We start from the raw sequence: 16338 nt of genomic DNA on the forward strand, positions 1-16338 counted from the left end.
GAAAGCTGATCTAGGTTAGCTATTAGGTGACTTTAAAATTGCTCTCCCAGCCACACCCACCACAGTCGGTTGCCAGTCGACTGGTTTCATATACAGGAATGCATTGTGAACATTGTGGTGTACCAGGCAATTGGTTACCTTCCCAGCTAACCAAACCCTCTGGACTCCCGCTCTACAGATCAGTAAAACTTTGACCAAACTTATGAAGCTTGCACGTAAATGATATACCAGACTGTTTTTTTTTAAAAACAGGTTATGAAAAGTATCTTTAATATCATTAAACAGTTGGGTACAATAGTTAAACTCACTCTTCCATCAGTTGTCTCTATGGTACTTGTTCCTTTGCTTTTTGGACTCTCGGATAAACTCTTTTGTTCTGCGAAGGGTACCAATATATCATCTTAAAACATGTCTTTAAGCCATATATAACACAGTTCTCCTCTTCCATTGTTGCTTCCACACTGGTGTCGTACATCACAGGAAACCTCACCCTTGACTTGGATATTTGGCTTTTCAATTCTTCCTGGAATAAAGAAACAGCAAAGTATTCATCATTTGAAAAAAAAAAATTATATAAAGTTGTCACCATAAAGTTATGTGAGATTTGCTTCCACTATAGTCTCAAAAAAAAATCCCAAAGTTTGAAGCAGACTGTATAAAGCTGAACATTTGAACGAGAGTGTCATCACAATTGCAACCAGAATCAAATGCCCAGAATACAGAGATAATAAAGCATGGGCTAAATCTTTGTTTGTTTTTATGATCTTTAACAATATAAAATTTTAGAAACACAAATGCACTGAGCCAACTTATTTATAGGGCTAATCGTTTTTAGTTGTTATTTTGCTTGCTCACATAACAAGCCTGTTTAGACCTAGGCTAGAGAAGAATCAGTACTTTGTTACACTAAGTTTTTCGGTCGTTTTGATTTAGTCTTACTAGTAGTACTAAAGTATATAATGGACCGGCGAAGACTAGAGAATACCCAGAGTTTTAGCAACTGCGTTAAACTGTATGATCTGATCTATTATTTACGTCAATGAGTTTCATTCAATCTGGGATCAAACAAAAAAAGAGAAAACTAATTAATCTTAACCTTTAAACTTTGCTACTAAACAGATATGCTTTAATTACAAATAAATGTAAAAAAAACTCATAATCTACGAATCGATGCATATACATATACTGTACATAAACAGAATAATTTGAATTCGCGCAAGTGAACCCTGCACTACTGTACATTGGACAGAAAAAACGTGCAATTAGAACAAACTAAACATACTAAATTTTCCGTTACTTCTACATAAAATATCAATACAAATACAACAACTTACTCTTTTGGCAGTATACTAAAAGCACACGTTATAATAACTTCAGACTATCAAGCTTTCCTGAGAAAAAACGGTTAATACTTCTTACAGTAAACAAACCGACCGTGAAGGAATGTCGTAATTGTTTCCTGGGCGTGACCGGAAATTAAATACTAAAAAATGATAAATGAAAAGGTTAAATAGAACTGAAGCGTGCATCCTGACTGCTCGCAATATATTATACCGGTGACTAGCCAACATAATTTGTTCAGCCTACTGTGACTGTAAGTTTGAAGGTCTTGCTTATTGAATATCACATAGCCTACCCATTTAGATTCACATGGGAAATTACAGGAAATCTTTACCAAATGAGTGTAGACTTCAAATAAACTATTGAGACTTATAGTCCCAGCATAAATTAGAAGATTATGTGCCACTGTTCAATCTAGCCCAATACACACATAACACATTGTTAATTGGTGTTTAGAATGCACACTTTGGTGTTGAGAATGTACTGCAGTACCCAGTAGAAGCCTATAAGCTTCTCACTGTCATTGCACTTGTGTATTGCGAAACGCCAGTAACACTAACCATAATACAGTACTACTACTAGTGCCAGTGGCCTAACAATTAACTTTAATTTTACCTTCAAGTTAAAGGAATAACAGGTAGGCCGATGATGGCAGTTAATACCTCCATTCTTCTAAAGACCTTCTTGGGTGATTTACGGTTGAAAGTTGCTTAGAGTGATCGTATGAAACTATGCCAAGCCCAGCAAGCTGCCGTTGCCTCTCGGCCAAGTTTCGAAATTGAATTGAATCGAATTGAGTTAAAATACATTAGTCCGTCGACACCGACTAATCTACGACTATGGCGTAAATCGGGTGTCCGTATCGTTCTTAGTCCATCGGTTAAAATACCTTCGTCCGTCGCCACCGACTAAGCTGCGATTAAATATTCCTTAGTCAGTGTAAACTGACTAAGAAGCAGTGATGAAACAAAGATTTTTGCTAGTTCGTGTGCATTGACTAACGTTACAGACTAATTTAACGTTAGTCCGTTGCAATATTGACTAGTTTATTTTTTCAGTGTACTACTACTACTATAGTACGCGTTTCCATTGGAACTTACATCGCCTCTTTGCTTTACTCATTTGAAAGTCACGACCATCAGTGGCGGCGGAACCGGGGGGGGGGGCTTGGGGGGCTCAGCTCCCCCAATGAAAAAGTTGAGGGGGCAAATGCATGATAACCCCCCCCCCCCCAATATTTACCAAGGCTCCGAAACGTGCATCTGCCCATTTTTCAATGCATACTTGTCGATCTGTCCGATGCACACGTATACTATATAGGTGTAATAATTTTAGTAATTGCTGGGGGACCCTCGGCCCGTCCCCTGGCTATAGACCACATTGTCACCCCAACCGGGTCTTCACGCCCCGTGAAAAGTGGAAGCAGTGAGTGTGAGTACCAGTAAGCGTAACACAACTTCGTCTTAGGCCAATGACTTGCCTCATATCAGCCAGTTCTCCAACATCCCCTTACTTAGTGGCGGAGCGTCCATATATACAGTCAGGGGGCGGATCCCCCCCCCCCCCTGACAGACTCAAATGGACTGCCGGCGCCCTTTTCAGCTTTTCACTATACTTTTTACTTATTCGCTATTATTGACTATTTTATTGCGCTCTCATATACCTATTGACATTTGTCATATTCTGTTGGTGTAATTTTCCGACAAAATGGCAACGACACCTATTTATTCTCCGTTTATCTGCAATTTAGCAAGGCCCGGAAAGGGTCATTTCCTGCAATCTAGGGAGTATCTTTACTCAAAATTTGTCTGTACGCTCCGCGCCAACCTGTGGTGGCGCTCCGCTTAGATAGTGTCGAAAGCGCCCCTACAGACCATTCTTGCCCCCCCCCGACCAATACCCCTAGCTCCGCCACTGCCCTTACTACACTCAAAAACGTCTTTGCGAGTACACTACGAGTTTAATAGCTACTCTCTTAAAACACCATCGAATATACAAATTACAATGTTTTTACAGACTTTTACGTGTAATCTGAGAAATTGCAGACTTGAGACCCATATTTTAGGGCTAGGTATTCGCAGCATAAAACACACGGGAAGTGCCGTTTCCGGCCATCTGGGGGTTTGAAATAACCCAAAATTTTGTTGTACGCTCCGCGCCAACCGATGGTGCCGCTCCGCTTAGATAGTCTCCACACATTAGCCCTCCAATAATTTTTCCGTTCCGCCGCGCCTGACGACCATCATACTTGTTTTCATTATTTGCATATTGCGTTTTCATTATATATTTTGTGCCGGACCCCTTTTTATGTTTTGACTTCGGAAGATCTGTTGTGAATAGTTAAAAGGCCGTCTTAATTGTAATTTGATGAGTTGCAGTTTAATAACTATTTTTTTTTTTTTAAATATTTTCCACAAGACCTATGTGACCCATAACACGTAAACACTTTCAAGCTGCTATACAGGATTCTATGAACGCATCATTACCGGAAAATTGTCGAGGTGTAAATGATGAATTTACTTTTTGCAGCATATTGTTGAAGTCCTCACTTTTAGATCTAACGTATTTGCCATTTTTTTTTTTGTAAATTGCTATTATTTGAATTGGAAGATAGATCATTTATCTGAAAAGAGGGGAATTTCCCTAGTGGCCAATGGAAACGACTTGAACAAGTCTCATTTTCAAAATCCAAACAAACCATGCACGACACAGTGTAAAGCAGCGTTTGAAGAACAGTTGTATGGTTGTAGTACTTCCCGGTTTGTTTGGTGTGATTTCCCGAAGCCGGCGAAGCTTCTAAACTTGCTTACTAAATATGAAGATATTGCAGCATATTACAGATGGTGAACATGATACTGAAAGAAACAGAGTATATTGCAATTTTCAAAGACGTATGTCTTGTGTTCCTTTCATAATATTTAGGCTATGTACCTACAAAGAGAGGGATATCATATGTAACGTTGAAGTTATGGCTTAGGTCTTTTCTAGTCATATAAGAAAAGTGCAGCCTAACTTAGGCCTAGTCCAATGGTTTTAGTTACAATATTCAATACTACCGCAAAATCCAGCATATCGCGTGACCTATAGGCTCAGCACAATGTAGGAATAGCTGAAATATGGTGATGCTAGCCTGTTATAATTGGTAACAAGTTGAAGGGGAGGTTTCCTCCTTCAAATATTTTGATCATAATATTAATTTGTTGAAGAAGTGTTCTACATTTGCGAGATCATCCAACTGTCTGAGGTTTTAGCCAAATATAGTCATAAAAAGCTACTCGTAAAGTACTCTGGATTTGTTTCCTCTCCTGGGATATTGTGGATTTAAGTGCTAACCTGCCAGTAAATAAAGGTCAAATGAAATGCAAGGTTTTCAAAAGATTGAGATTCAATATTCCATATCATATACAAGCATTATTTTAGTTTGTGTTACTCAAACTTCTGCAGTGCTTTACACCACCCTTGCTGGTCCAAGACAACCCATTATTGGGAACATATCCAGAATTAACAAGGTTTGTGCTGGTTATGCTCATTTCCTGAGTATTGACGTACAGTATCTACAGTTTCAATACCACAAATCAAATATGCACTTTTAAATAATTTACTTACTAAAAGTGTCGGGGTCTTTTACAGCTAACATGTGAAGTTGATTGCCCACAAAAACAGCTGTGGTGGTCACTTTGCTATCTGAATCCAAAAGCTCCTAAGAACTTTCAGAAAGCTTCAGAAACCAAACACTGTATTCTGTAATACTGTATAATCACTAAATTGAAATGATCAATGATTGGATCAATGTGGAACTGCTGCAATTGGGTTTTCTTTGTTGTGAGTATCCTTTTGTTTCTGAAATCTTCTGAAATTTCTGAATAACTAAGTTGATTTCATGTTAATGTTTCACTTTTGATTTAGAAGTCACTGAGGCTCCAATGGCTCCATGATGTAATAATTCAACCGTAGTAAGAAACCCTCTAGTGAAGATGATGACAGAGACTGTACTGTATAGAGGAGATCAGGACCTATGAACCTATCAAGCTTCTTTCAGTATCCTACACTTCTTGATGCACAGAATGTATAGAAACGGTAAAAATGAAGTAAATCTATTTTGTTGTGACTTGAATCACCAAACTTCTGGCTAGCAAGCATGGTTCAGGAAGTTTAATTCCCCTGCCACTCTTTATCAATATCATGTCATAAAAACATTTCTTCATTGAATATTTGAGAGCTAAATACTGTTTAAAATAAACACATTTAGAGTGCATTCAAATACCAGTGTGAAGCAGTGGATGCTCTGATACATAAATGTTGTTTTCTTTTGTTTCACAACTGTCCCAGTAACTTCATTTCCACTCATGCCAATAGACCGTCAACCTGCCCCCCCCCCCGACTCCCACCAGGGCTTAGATTTATACTTCATAAAAAAATACATTTTTCTCTCGGATAACATGTATTTACATGCCTTAAACTTAGTAAAAGAGGACAAGAAGTCTCAGATATGTTACAGAGCTCTTCTGAAGCACCCGGCTAGGGCTCAGATATATATTCCACAGAGTAAAAATAAGATTCAGTATTTCTATTACTGACATGTCCTCATGTGCTCAAAATTGATAGATTCCAAAAACTATTTGAAAATACTGAAGATTTGGAGAGCTTTGCAGTACCCTTGTAAGTCCAGCCACTATAAACAGAGAACAGTTGGAAATACTTCATACTCATCTGAGTATATACAGCGGTGAATACAGAATTGTCACTTGCGCTTGTTTAATTTTTAAACATTGCTGAGCCAGTCACTGCAGTTGGTTTTAAAAATCTAATTGGTCTCAAAATTGAACTAACTTCAGCGACTTAAAATAAGTGGCTCAATATTCAGATATTGACTTTATTATCTCAAGATTTTGACATGAAAAGTCAAACTTTTACTTTTTCATCTCAAAATGTTTTAATTCAAAATTTGGAGGTTACAAGTGTCTGCATCTGCCAAATTTGTGGAAAGAACTGACCATATTGGATAGCTATTGACCAGCTGAAGAGGGTACTCTATAAATCTTTGGTGATCTAAAATCTGGAAAGAGACCCCCCAGAGAGTGGTGTAACTAGGTCAATGTAAGCAATGCAGTCTCCAGGGGCCTGGTGCCATTAAATGAAGAAAATATAAAAACACCTATCCACCCAAGCTGACACACTAAATTAGATAAAATTATCTCCTGATGAGTGGAAATTCAAAAGACATTCTGTCCTCAACAGGAAAGAGAGGTGCGAAAATCTCACACATTTCTCAGTCAAGCCCAAATCATGCATGGTTGGGTTTGTGTGAGGTTGGACTCTCCTTTGGGAGCTCATTTATATCACTGCACCGCACCTTTATATGCCACTCCCACTACACAACGGACAACCCGGTTCAAGTTTGATGGTTTACTGGTTAATGGTTCTTACTTCCCTGGTTATTGGAAACTAAATGTACCTTCCTTCCTATAGACATATATCAACATATATTAACTGTATATCTATTTCTGACTAACATTCTCAATATCTACTATCATTAGGACTTAATTTCATTCACATCACTTTCTTTTCACTTCATTAGGTTAACTTGAATTATCCTGAAGCGAGCTATTAAGGGATCACCTACTCCACCTGTAGTTACCAGTTTTTGATGGAAGTTTTCATACTGTGCTGGCAAGGACAATGAATGGTTCATCATCTGATATTTCCTCCATGTGATGGTAATCACATTAATGGTTAGTGTAGAACAGTGATAGTAAAGTTTCAACAACCTCTGGTTGATTTTATGGATAGCATCGCAGATCAAGGAATGCTCTTGATTCTCCATTCACTCTCACTAAAAGAATTTTATTTAAAGTTTAACTCATCCACTCAATATACAACTGACAGAATTAATCCCTGGTAAAGGTATTAAGATGATCGGATTCTTGCTGGATTAATCCAGAACTTGGTATGTTTGTAATGAGCTTGCCATGACACAATAGCTGCCTAAACACCCTCTGGTACATTTTACCGTTTGCCAAACTGAAATAAAATTGCCTCCTGAGACTCAAATGAATAAAGTCTTCTAGAACTCCTGACACTCCCAGAATGGTAATACTGGAAGGCAACTTGTTGGTTTGTATGAAAGTAGCTTGGGTTACCTACAAATATGTCTTCTGTTGAGGTATTTATTTTCTTCAGATTCAAAGCAAAAACTTGAGATACCATTTTAGATATTCTATAATGATGTAGAAACATTCAACTCAGTCTGTATTGCTGAGCTTTGTGTTAGAGGTATTTGTAATGAACCTCTATCAAACGAAAAAAAAACCTTGATTAAGTTAGGTAGGTCACAAAAAGGTCACACTATGGATATAATCTTGAACTTTAATGTAATTGTTTGTTATGATGTTTATTTACTGTGGTACAGTAGAGATTAATGTATTAAGCATTTGCTTAAATATTGAAAATAGGATTGAAATATAATTGGACAGTAAAATGCAAATCACCTCCACCTTTGATATTCATCTCAAAGACATATCATATCAGCTGAAGATTATGGTTGGGTTTGTATCTCCTTAACTTCTTTGATATTTTTCTCCAAACTCCTGATAAACTGTCGCACACCAGTTCTAAGATTCACAATCACATCCTGTGAGGCTAAAGAAGCATTATTCAAGTAAGGTGTACACAAAACCAGTGACATTGAGAGCCAGGCACAGTTCCATGCACAATTGTGTCACCTGGGCAACTTTTTAAGTCTTTGTTTATCCTAAGATAAAATACACTATTCTTTATCCCATATTTCACTTAATTTGTATTGGAGATTCAATGCTTGTCTCAATTTCAGATTAATGTTTGTTTATATTTCAATTATGTTGGTATTTGTTGAGCTGTATATTCACTGTGGGAAGCATTATGAGACCTTGAACTCATCTTTTACAGTCTATAAGTTTGTGTTCTTGTTGCATTAGTTTCTTTACAATGTTAGTATATTTTTAACTAAGTTTTAAATTTAATATCAAGATAGTATATAATATAAGAAGACATCCCTCATCTTTTACTAATTTTATTTTGTAATTCATTTTAAAAATACAGTAGCATACCATATGCTTATAATGTACGCAGTGTGATTTCTATGTGTCTGACAATGTTACATGATAGAATTCTGCTATTTGCAGACGTAGTGATGACAATTTAAATGAATAATAACAATATAACAGATAACTATATGTATTTTGATTTTCTCATCATCAGGTAAAATTCAATTTTCAGTTCTGAGATCAGCCTATTTAGAGATTTGCCAGCTTCATGTGTGGATTACAGCTCTTGAAAAAAAAGTGTGTACAGTTTATATGAGCAGAATAATGATTGCATGGTCCACCACTTGTTTCTTACCCCACCCACCCCCTCCCCTAATTAAGATTACTTCTAAATGTTGTGTCTTAGACACAGGGATTCTGTGAGACCTCTTTTGTTCAGTCTTTCTGTAATTGTAGCATTATCTCTACAAATTGTACCATAATTGTAGGTTTCAATAGGAGGAAATTCTGATGTGATTTCTATGTTATTGCCAAGTACATCTCTAATCTTTCAAATCTGCCCAATTTTAATGGTCATTAGACATCCATTGTTTCATTATGACACATTTTCATTCCTGCGTGAGCATATAATGCTCATGCTAATAAAGGCTTTCTATTGTCACTGTCTCCAGGTTGAGTGGATATTATGTAATTTAAGACAAGGTCCACCTATCCCATCATATTAAATAGTTGTCATGGATAATGCTAGGTATTGAGTATTGCACTATGACAAGCAATAGTTTATGATTCTGTCACAGAAGATCATTCAACACAATATGACAAGTTCTTGTAGGATTTAGCATGTTATGTCATCTGAAATCTTTTTCTTTGAATGGTCTTAAAGTTATTGCATAATTCTGTTATAACTGTGTGTTTGGGGAGTGGGGGGGGGGGGTGTCAGGTTGATGTCTAATTGTTTGACAAAAGCAATCCAGACCAGTAATCAAGCCTAACTTTGCTCGACTTCAAAGTAACAAAATTAGAACTTCATTGGCCTGCTGCACCAAATAATGTTAAAAGTACCAAATTAGAAAGTGTGCTGATCAATTTAGTCTAATCCAAAGGATTGTAAACATGTTACCATGTTTAGCCTATTGTCTTGTTTATGGATAAATTTAAAAATATATTCAACTTGAAAATAAAAAGCACCTTACAATAAAATAAATGAATTTGAAACTATTGAGTTGTTCCAGGGACATAAGTCATTTTAGCATTAGCTTGTATATCTGTGAGCAATAAAATAAATGTTGAGTAAATAAAAGGTAAACTCAATAACAATGTTTTTTAATGTTTACATTAAGAAATATCAGTTCAGATATTGTCAATATAGAATTAGTGACAACTGATTATTCTTATTGTCTTTGTCTCTATCTCCTCATTAGGTAAATGTGGATTAATCAGTCTTGAGATGATCTTTGGGGGTCACATGGTGCAGATCTTGCACAGAATGGCTTATAATATGGTAATGGTAAGTGTATAATTAGTGTACAGCAGGACTGGTAAGCTGGTTTGTAGTGATAATTAGATTTGAGTCTTGGTAGAAAGTGATTTTGTTACTGCCTAATCCTGGTGGAGCAGAGACTTGCTTGATCAATAAACACCCTAAGGGCCTAAGGGAAGATTAAGGTCTCAATCTAACATACATACACCATATATTAGGCACGGTATGCCATACATTGTATTGCTTACCAATTCCTTTCCTACCCTTCCCCGCTCAGTGCATCCAAAACCCAAGAAAATTGATGTCAAATTTAGATCTGAAGATAATCTAGTCTTTATGCCATTTGCCAATGAGCTATATACTAAGGGATTACAAGTGGAAGTCTTTGGTTGGTTTACTGTACTGTGTGCATATGTTGTCAGTAATTCAAGACATACATGTAGCATCTCGACCATATGCATATCCTCAGAGTAAAAACCAAAGTAATTCAGAATTCCATTCTGAGCCATTGGCCAATAGTGTTGAAGGATTCTCTTAATGTGCTCTGTCTAAGATGTACATTATTTGCACTTCAGTTATAGTACTGGGCATTTAAGGGATATATCCAGCAAACTCAAGCAAATGTGCTTTCTACATTTATTTCCTGTTGCAATACTATGGAAGATAGCTCACAAAGTTGGTAGAAAAACTCCAGCAATTGTCAAAAGATGTTTTTTTATTGGGTGTGGGGTTCAAAATATTATTACCACTACAAGTGGTATAAATAACTAATTGTATTGATTGTCTCAGATGCAAAACATATTCCTAAAAAGCAGCTTTAAGATAGAGGCAGAGGTGCTTTAAATGATAATATTAGTGCTGTTAGCTAGGGCAGTCCAACAAACCCAAAGATAAAACAGAAACAGAATACAATATATATGCTGCCCTGAGAATACAGCTAAAATATTCATATATACTTATTAATAAGACACAAGGAAAGAAGTTGATCTCTGTTACAAAATGATCACAGATGTGATGAATTTTCACCTTGATAATTTCTAGTGAATGGAAAGTTGAGTTATTTTGTATTTTCTCTTTAACCTCCAGGTGATACTGTTTTCAACATATCTTCTGTACATTTCCTTTAAGAAAGTGAAAGAGAAAGTCAAGCTGGAACACATCACTACTGACATAACTTCCATTGTGGATGTGAGTCTGATGAGTATTCACATGATAATTTCTCAACAGTCAGTTTGTGAAATGGTAATGGGTTGTGTTGGATACTTTTATTAAATCTACAGGCCATATGTACGTGAAGACAGCTGGCCTAAGTAGTTCTATAAATTACATCAGATGCCCTTTTTAAGATTCCACTTGTTTAATTGTGTAGAGCTAACAAACTTTACTAAACACAATTACTCTATTGCAGTATGCAGTGGTGGATTGACGATTCTCTAAAGTTGAGACAGCTACTGATAGATACCTCAATTAACAGTTCATCAGAAAACTTCAACTTCTGTAGAAAATAATGATAGCCCACATGCCAGGCAAGCTCAGTTTTTTCTAGTATGTACCTTGGTCTGATCATGGATGTGTTTGAAAGTATCAAGTCTTTGAAGTTGTGCATTGCCACCTGTAATCTTGGTATTGTTTTGACCCATTAATACAATAAATCAGATGAGATTGAATGAATTAGGGAGTCTCCCGGCATCTCCTACCAGTAATTGCTATCTTTAGCCCTTACATCCCCATATAACTAATATTGCCAGTAGTAACAGCTTTAAATAACTTTGAATATGCATGACGCCATGGGGTGCCACCACCCAGTTGGGATAGTTTTTTCTATACTGTAGTCCTGCTTCAGAGCACTCATATTGTCAGTACGAGCAGTATGAATATCATGTTTCTATCAGATCAAGTTTGTACTGTCAATACCAGTGCTTTGAGAGCAGGATATTAGAGTACAGTTTAGAGAGGAAGTAGCATTAGGAAATTGCCCCAACTGGCTGGGTGCCATGTTCAATGCTATCCTTGTTGACATTTTACTCATTTAACTCTTTGCATTGCTTGCAGCAAATTGCTCTAAATTACACTCATGTAATGTTGTATACATTGGCATCTAGACAGAGGGTACAGCAGGGTTGCAACCATGTGTTATGCGTTATTTGTGGGGACTTTAATCCCCAGAATAAATTTAAGGAGGAGGGGGGCGGGACACTGATCCATAGCATGCAGGGAGACTACTTTTACAGAAATGTCTGAAGTACAGTGTATAAAGATATAACATGTATATGCAGTACAACATACACAGCTGATAAAATCTTCAAGATTGTTTCAAGAGTGACAAAACATAGCACCTGTTTTGCATCTAAGTACCCTTCATTCGTACAAATATCTTAAAGAGTTGGGGGACAGCACTCCCCTGTACCCCTTTATCGCTCCTCTGGACAACATAACATTTTACCCCCTCCCACTACAAAAAGGTTGTCAAGCTCCTGGATTAGAGCCCATTTCATGACATGAAACAATAAGGCATCAATTAGACCTTAAATCTCTAACTCCTGAAATGGGGACAAAAACTTGCACACCACGAAGGCTGGCTACTCTCATGTATCCTTGCAATTGCACTAAGCTATTGTGGGCTAATCCCAAGGTTTTCTGACATGCTGTAACATATCAACCTTAACGTATGGTGAGCATGTTGAGTTACCTTGCAGATACAAAGACAGTCAAAGTTTGTTGGGTACCCAGGTCTGAATTTACAATTTCTTTACACAAAGGAAAAGAAGATTTGTGATATTTTAAGAAAGGTTTGTGATATCACAGCTAAAATGGTAGATAGCAGGTTTACATATAAAGGAGCTAAGTAACATAAAAACATGCTGATTATTATGAATCTTATAAATTTCTCTATATACTTCTATCATTAAACCTTGAATATATAATTCATGATAGAAACAGCTGATGTAGGTAAAGGAGACTGGGAGACAACACTACCCTTCTTAGGGAGTATTGTGCACTGACCCACAGCCCCCCCCCCACCCCAACTTCCCTCTTATATGAAAGTGACCTAAAGATGAATATGAAAGTAATAACTGTTGTCACAAAGTCTAACAATAGGTAAATCAATATGAATAATACCATTAATAGCGAGACTGCCGCCATGCAATCTGGTCACCTGTTGACCTCTGAACTATTATAGATCTATAACTGCTGAAATAATTTATACATATTTCATCATTTGTTTGTCTTGCATGTGACCAATATTTTCAACACTACATAACAGGATGTACTAGCCTCTACACAACTCAGTGATCATGGAAAGTGAAGGTAAAAGCCAGTTAGACAAGCATCGATGATGTCATGAGTTTCATTACAATACTAGAACTCCATCATCCATGGTTATGTTGTTAAATGGTAGTGAGCCCAGCTGTGTACATCTAAAACACTTGTAACTTTAAACTTCACATGTTAAAGTAATGAATGAAGAATTCCATATTTCTGGCACTAAATTTAATACTCTTGTTGAGATCAATATGAGAATAATTGTATAGGGTAGCCAGCAAGTTTGTTTGGATAGCTTCATCCTTCTTGCTGTGTTACCAACCCTCTTTAATTCTTTTTATTATAGTCTAGTAAGAGACTAGGACTTTGAGTTCAGTTTCTGTTGGCTTAATCTGTGGTAGGTGAAAGGGGGAGGAGGGTAGGTTGTACTCTTGATAAGCTATTTTTACCATGTTTACTCTTCTTAATATGACCTGGCACCATTTTGCAAGTCATGGTACCATCATGGCTTAACTTCAACATCCTTCACACATTTACGGTAGTTGGAAACACATGAATGTCACATAAATATATACATCTACCCCACTCCCACCCCCTTACTCCTGGCAAGAGCTGTGCACTTCTCTTGGTAGTCTGGTATCACCTGGCAACTCTCCTCCTACACCACCCAGTGAAGAATGTTGGATTTTATTAGTAAAAGAACAGCATCAATTGGTGTGAATTTAACTATTCTGTCCATTCTATGTTTAAATATTTAAAGTTCCTTTAGATTTACAGTGTTTCTACTATTTCATACCATTGGTAGCATTATCTTCTTGTATTATTTCATATATTTCACTCAGAAATTATTCTTTTGCCATTTTGTGAGCCTTTTGGAATATTTATTGAATATAAACTCGTTTAGATTCATTTTCTTTTTTTACTGATAGATTTCAACTGAGTGGAACACACAGAGGTGTTAACAGATGGCAATTACCGTGTAAAGATCAGGAAACGGTTCTGAGAAGTAAATGAACATCTTCAGTTTCCATGTTGTAAAAGTGTGGCTCGTTTCTAACGAGGTCGTACTTTGCTAGAACTCTATCAAACATCAGATTTTTAAAACAACTGAAATTGTCAGCTGTCAGGATTAAGAAATAAAAAAAAACAATTGTTAAATTAAAATATAATTATGTTAGAGTTTCTTTTTGAAAGGGAGGGTATTGTTTTGCTCTATAACTGGAGGTTGGTGAGTGTGTGTGTGTGTGTGTGTAGGGGGGGGGGGGAGTAATTCTAATTTTAAGAGGGAAATACATACACAGAATTAGTCGGTTGATGAGAGGAAGGTTTTTTACAATTGCTTCTGTAATATTATTTCATGACATTGTTGCAGATCATGTGTTATTGTTTGTAATTTGTCTCATTTATTTCTCATAATGTCTTCAATTTCTTTCTTCAAATTGACAAAGCATGTTTTACATTCATGGAAGGCAAAATGGCGCAATGGGGTGGGTGATGAAATAAGAAATTGAATGTTGTGTTTTCTTGCCCAATGTGGTCTGTTTTCATACTTACAGAAGTAGTCAGTGTATTAGTGGTCAGTACAGTAGTAATCAGTGCTTTAAAACTTTATATTTCTGTGTGTACAAAATTTGCATTTTTTTAAAAATAGGCAACAAATCAGTTAATAAGGTTAACATGGGAAATATGTTTGACTTTATAGTCATCCAAACGATGACAAATGACAGCACAAATTGTTTTGATACAACTTCACCTAGCGACAGATTTACCAAAGTAGATGTTATCAGCACCTGAGATGTAGATTTTCCTCTTTGGTTAACAAGATATGACAGATAAAGGTCACTATATTAATTTTCATGTTGTTTGAAATGCACAACATGTTTGTTTTCAATTCTTGGTACATTGGTATGGTGCTCTGTTTCAAGCTACAATTTTTCTATTCACAGTTTGTTGACTGCTGTATTGCTGTGTATGATTTGTGCATTGAATGACCAAAGCCTATTCAGCTCCTTAGCCCTAAACACAGATGTCATATTGATTCCATCAGAAATACTCAGTGGAAACAAATATACCTTGATTTCATCCATAATATGATCAATTGAATAAATATATTACACTAAGCAATTTTTTGTTTTACAACTTTGAGAGCTCAGTCTCCTTATAATTACAAATAATTATATTGTTAATATTGTATAGCACAGTCACATAGTATCGAATCTGCTAGAAAATGTTAGATAATAGTCATGGCAATAGACTTTCTATGTTTTATAGAGTTTGTTATAGTAATGACTTCATTGTTTGTAAATTCAGATGTATATCTACTTAAGTCTTCAGTCTAGAATTGATGTAATATCTAACACTGACGTTCCAGTAGAGAGGACTTTCCTTGTTTTTGTGAGATCTCTAAGTTAATGGTCATTGATGGGTTTGTATCATTTAGTGGTATTATTCTGTTCCACCCTTCCCCTTATGACCATATTTTCAATACTGATTTTTCTTCATTGTTGATTTATAAAGGTAACAGTATTCCATATTTCATTGTCGCAATATGCTATGATGGTTCATTCACTGGCTACTACTTATGTGCTATATTATTTACTTGCAGTGCCATAAATTCAATAACTAGGTTTATCCACTCCCTTTTTCTTTGTATGGGGGGGGGGGGGGGGGTCAGCATGACATATAAACTGTTTAAGCTTTGTGCTAATGTGAGTTATGTAGTTATGCTGTGTAATGAATTGATTGGCATACATATTGGGTTGATAGATATACATGGTATGTATAATGGGTTGATAGGCACACATGGTATGTATAATAGGTTGATTGGCATACATGGTATGTATAATGGGTTGATTGGCATACATGGTATGTATAATGGGTTGATTGGCATACATGGTATGTATAATGGGTTGATTGGTATACTTGGTATGTATAATGGGTTGATTGGTATACTTGGTATGTATAATGGGTTGATTGGTATTCATGGTATTTATAATGAGTTGATTGGCATACATGGTATGTATAATGGGTTGATTGGCATACATGGTATGTATAATGGGTTGATTGGCATACATGGTATGTATAATGGGTTGATTGGTATACATGGTATGTATAATGGGTTGATTGGTATTCATGGTATTTGTAATGAGTTGATTGGCACACATGGTATGTATAATGGGTTGATTGGCATACGTGGTGTGTATAATGGGTTGATTGGCATACATGGTATGT

At 36.3% G+C, this 16338-nt stretch overlaps 3 protein-coding genes across 29 annotated transcripts in view; 1 reads left to right on the plus strand and 2 right to left on the minus strand.

Annotated features, from left to right (window-relative positions):
* The window catches only part of LOC139977751 (uncharacterized), a 177053-nt gene that overhangs the window by 47081 nt on the left and 113634 nt on the right, over nt 1–16338 (minus strand). The window lies entirely within an intron of this gene.
* LOC139977745 (NLR family CARD domain-containing protein 4-like) overlaps nt 1–16338 on the minus strand; it is a 346755-nt gene that overhangs the window by 42004 nt on the left and 288413 nt on the right. The gene's annotated exons all lie outside the window — the stretch shown is intronic.
* On the plus strand, nt 2516–14755 carry LOC139977508 (uncharacterized). 15 transcript variants are annotated; one of them, XR_011796573.1, is made up of 8 exons: nt 2521–4232; nt 4786–4850; nt 5248–5418; nt 6920–7073; nt 8578–8660; nt 9785–9870; nt 10930–13152; nt 14037–14755. XR_011796573.1 is itself a non-coding variant. In XM_071986859.1 (7 exons), exons 3-6 carry the CDS (start codon nt 7025–7027, stop codon nt 13148–13150), a joined length of 333 nt encoding a protein of 110 aa, XP_071842960.1. In that variant the 5' UTR covers nt 2521–4232; nt 5248–5418; nt 6920–7024; the 3' UTR covers nt 13151–13152; nt 14037–14755. The 15 variants fall into 15 exon arrangements, 4 of the variants coding, with proteins under 4 accessions (XP_071842960.1, XP_071842962.1, XP_071842961.1 ...); XR_011796569.1 differs by lacking the exons at nt 4786–4850; nt 8578–8660 and having other exon boundaries at nt 10930–11031; nt 11252–11369; nt 13109–13152; XR_011796576.1 differs by lacking the exon at nt 4786–4850 and having other exon boundaries at nt 2516–4232; nt 5248–5429.

The sequence above is a fragment of the Apostichopus japonicus genome, chromosome 12 (genome assembly GCF_037975245.1).
Source record: "Apostichopus japonicus isolate 1M-3 chromosome 12, ASM3797524v1, whole genome shotgun sequence".
Taxonomy (NCBI): domain Eukaryota; kingdom Metazoa; phylum Echinodermata; class Holothuroidea; order Aspidochirotida; family Stichopodidae; genus Apostichopus; species Apostichopus japonicus.

Excerpts from the sequence above, each read along its gene's own strand:
- LOC139977508 (XM_071986859.1), top strand. The coding sequence starts at position 7,025 with ATGGTTCATCATCTGATATTTCCTCCATGTGATGGTAATCACATTAAT. Across the intron at positions 7,074-9,784 it reads TGATGGTAATCACATTAATG|GTAAATGTGGATTAATCAGT; the intron begins GTTAGTGTAGAA and ends TCTCCTCATTAG. Across the intron at positions 9,871-10,929 it reads TGGCTTATAATATGGTAATG|GTGATACTGTTTTCAACATA; the intron begins GTAAGTGTATAA and ends TTTAACCTCCAG.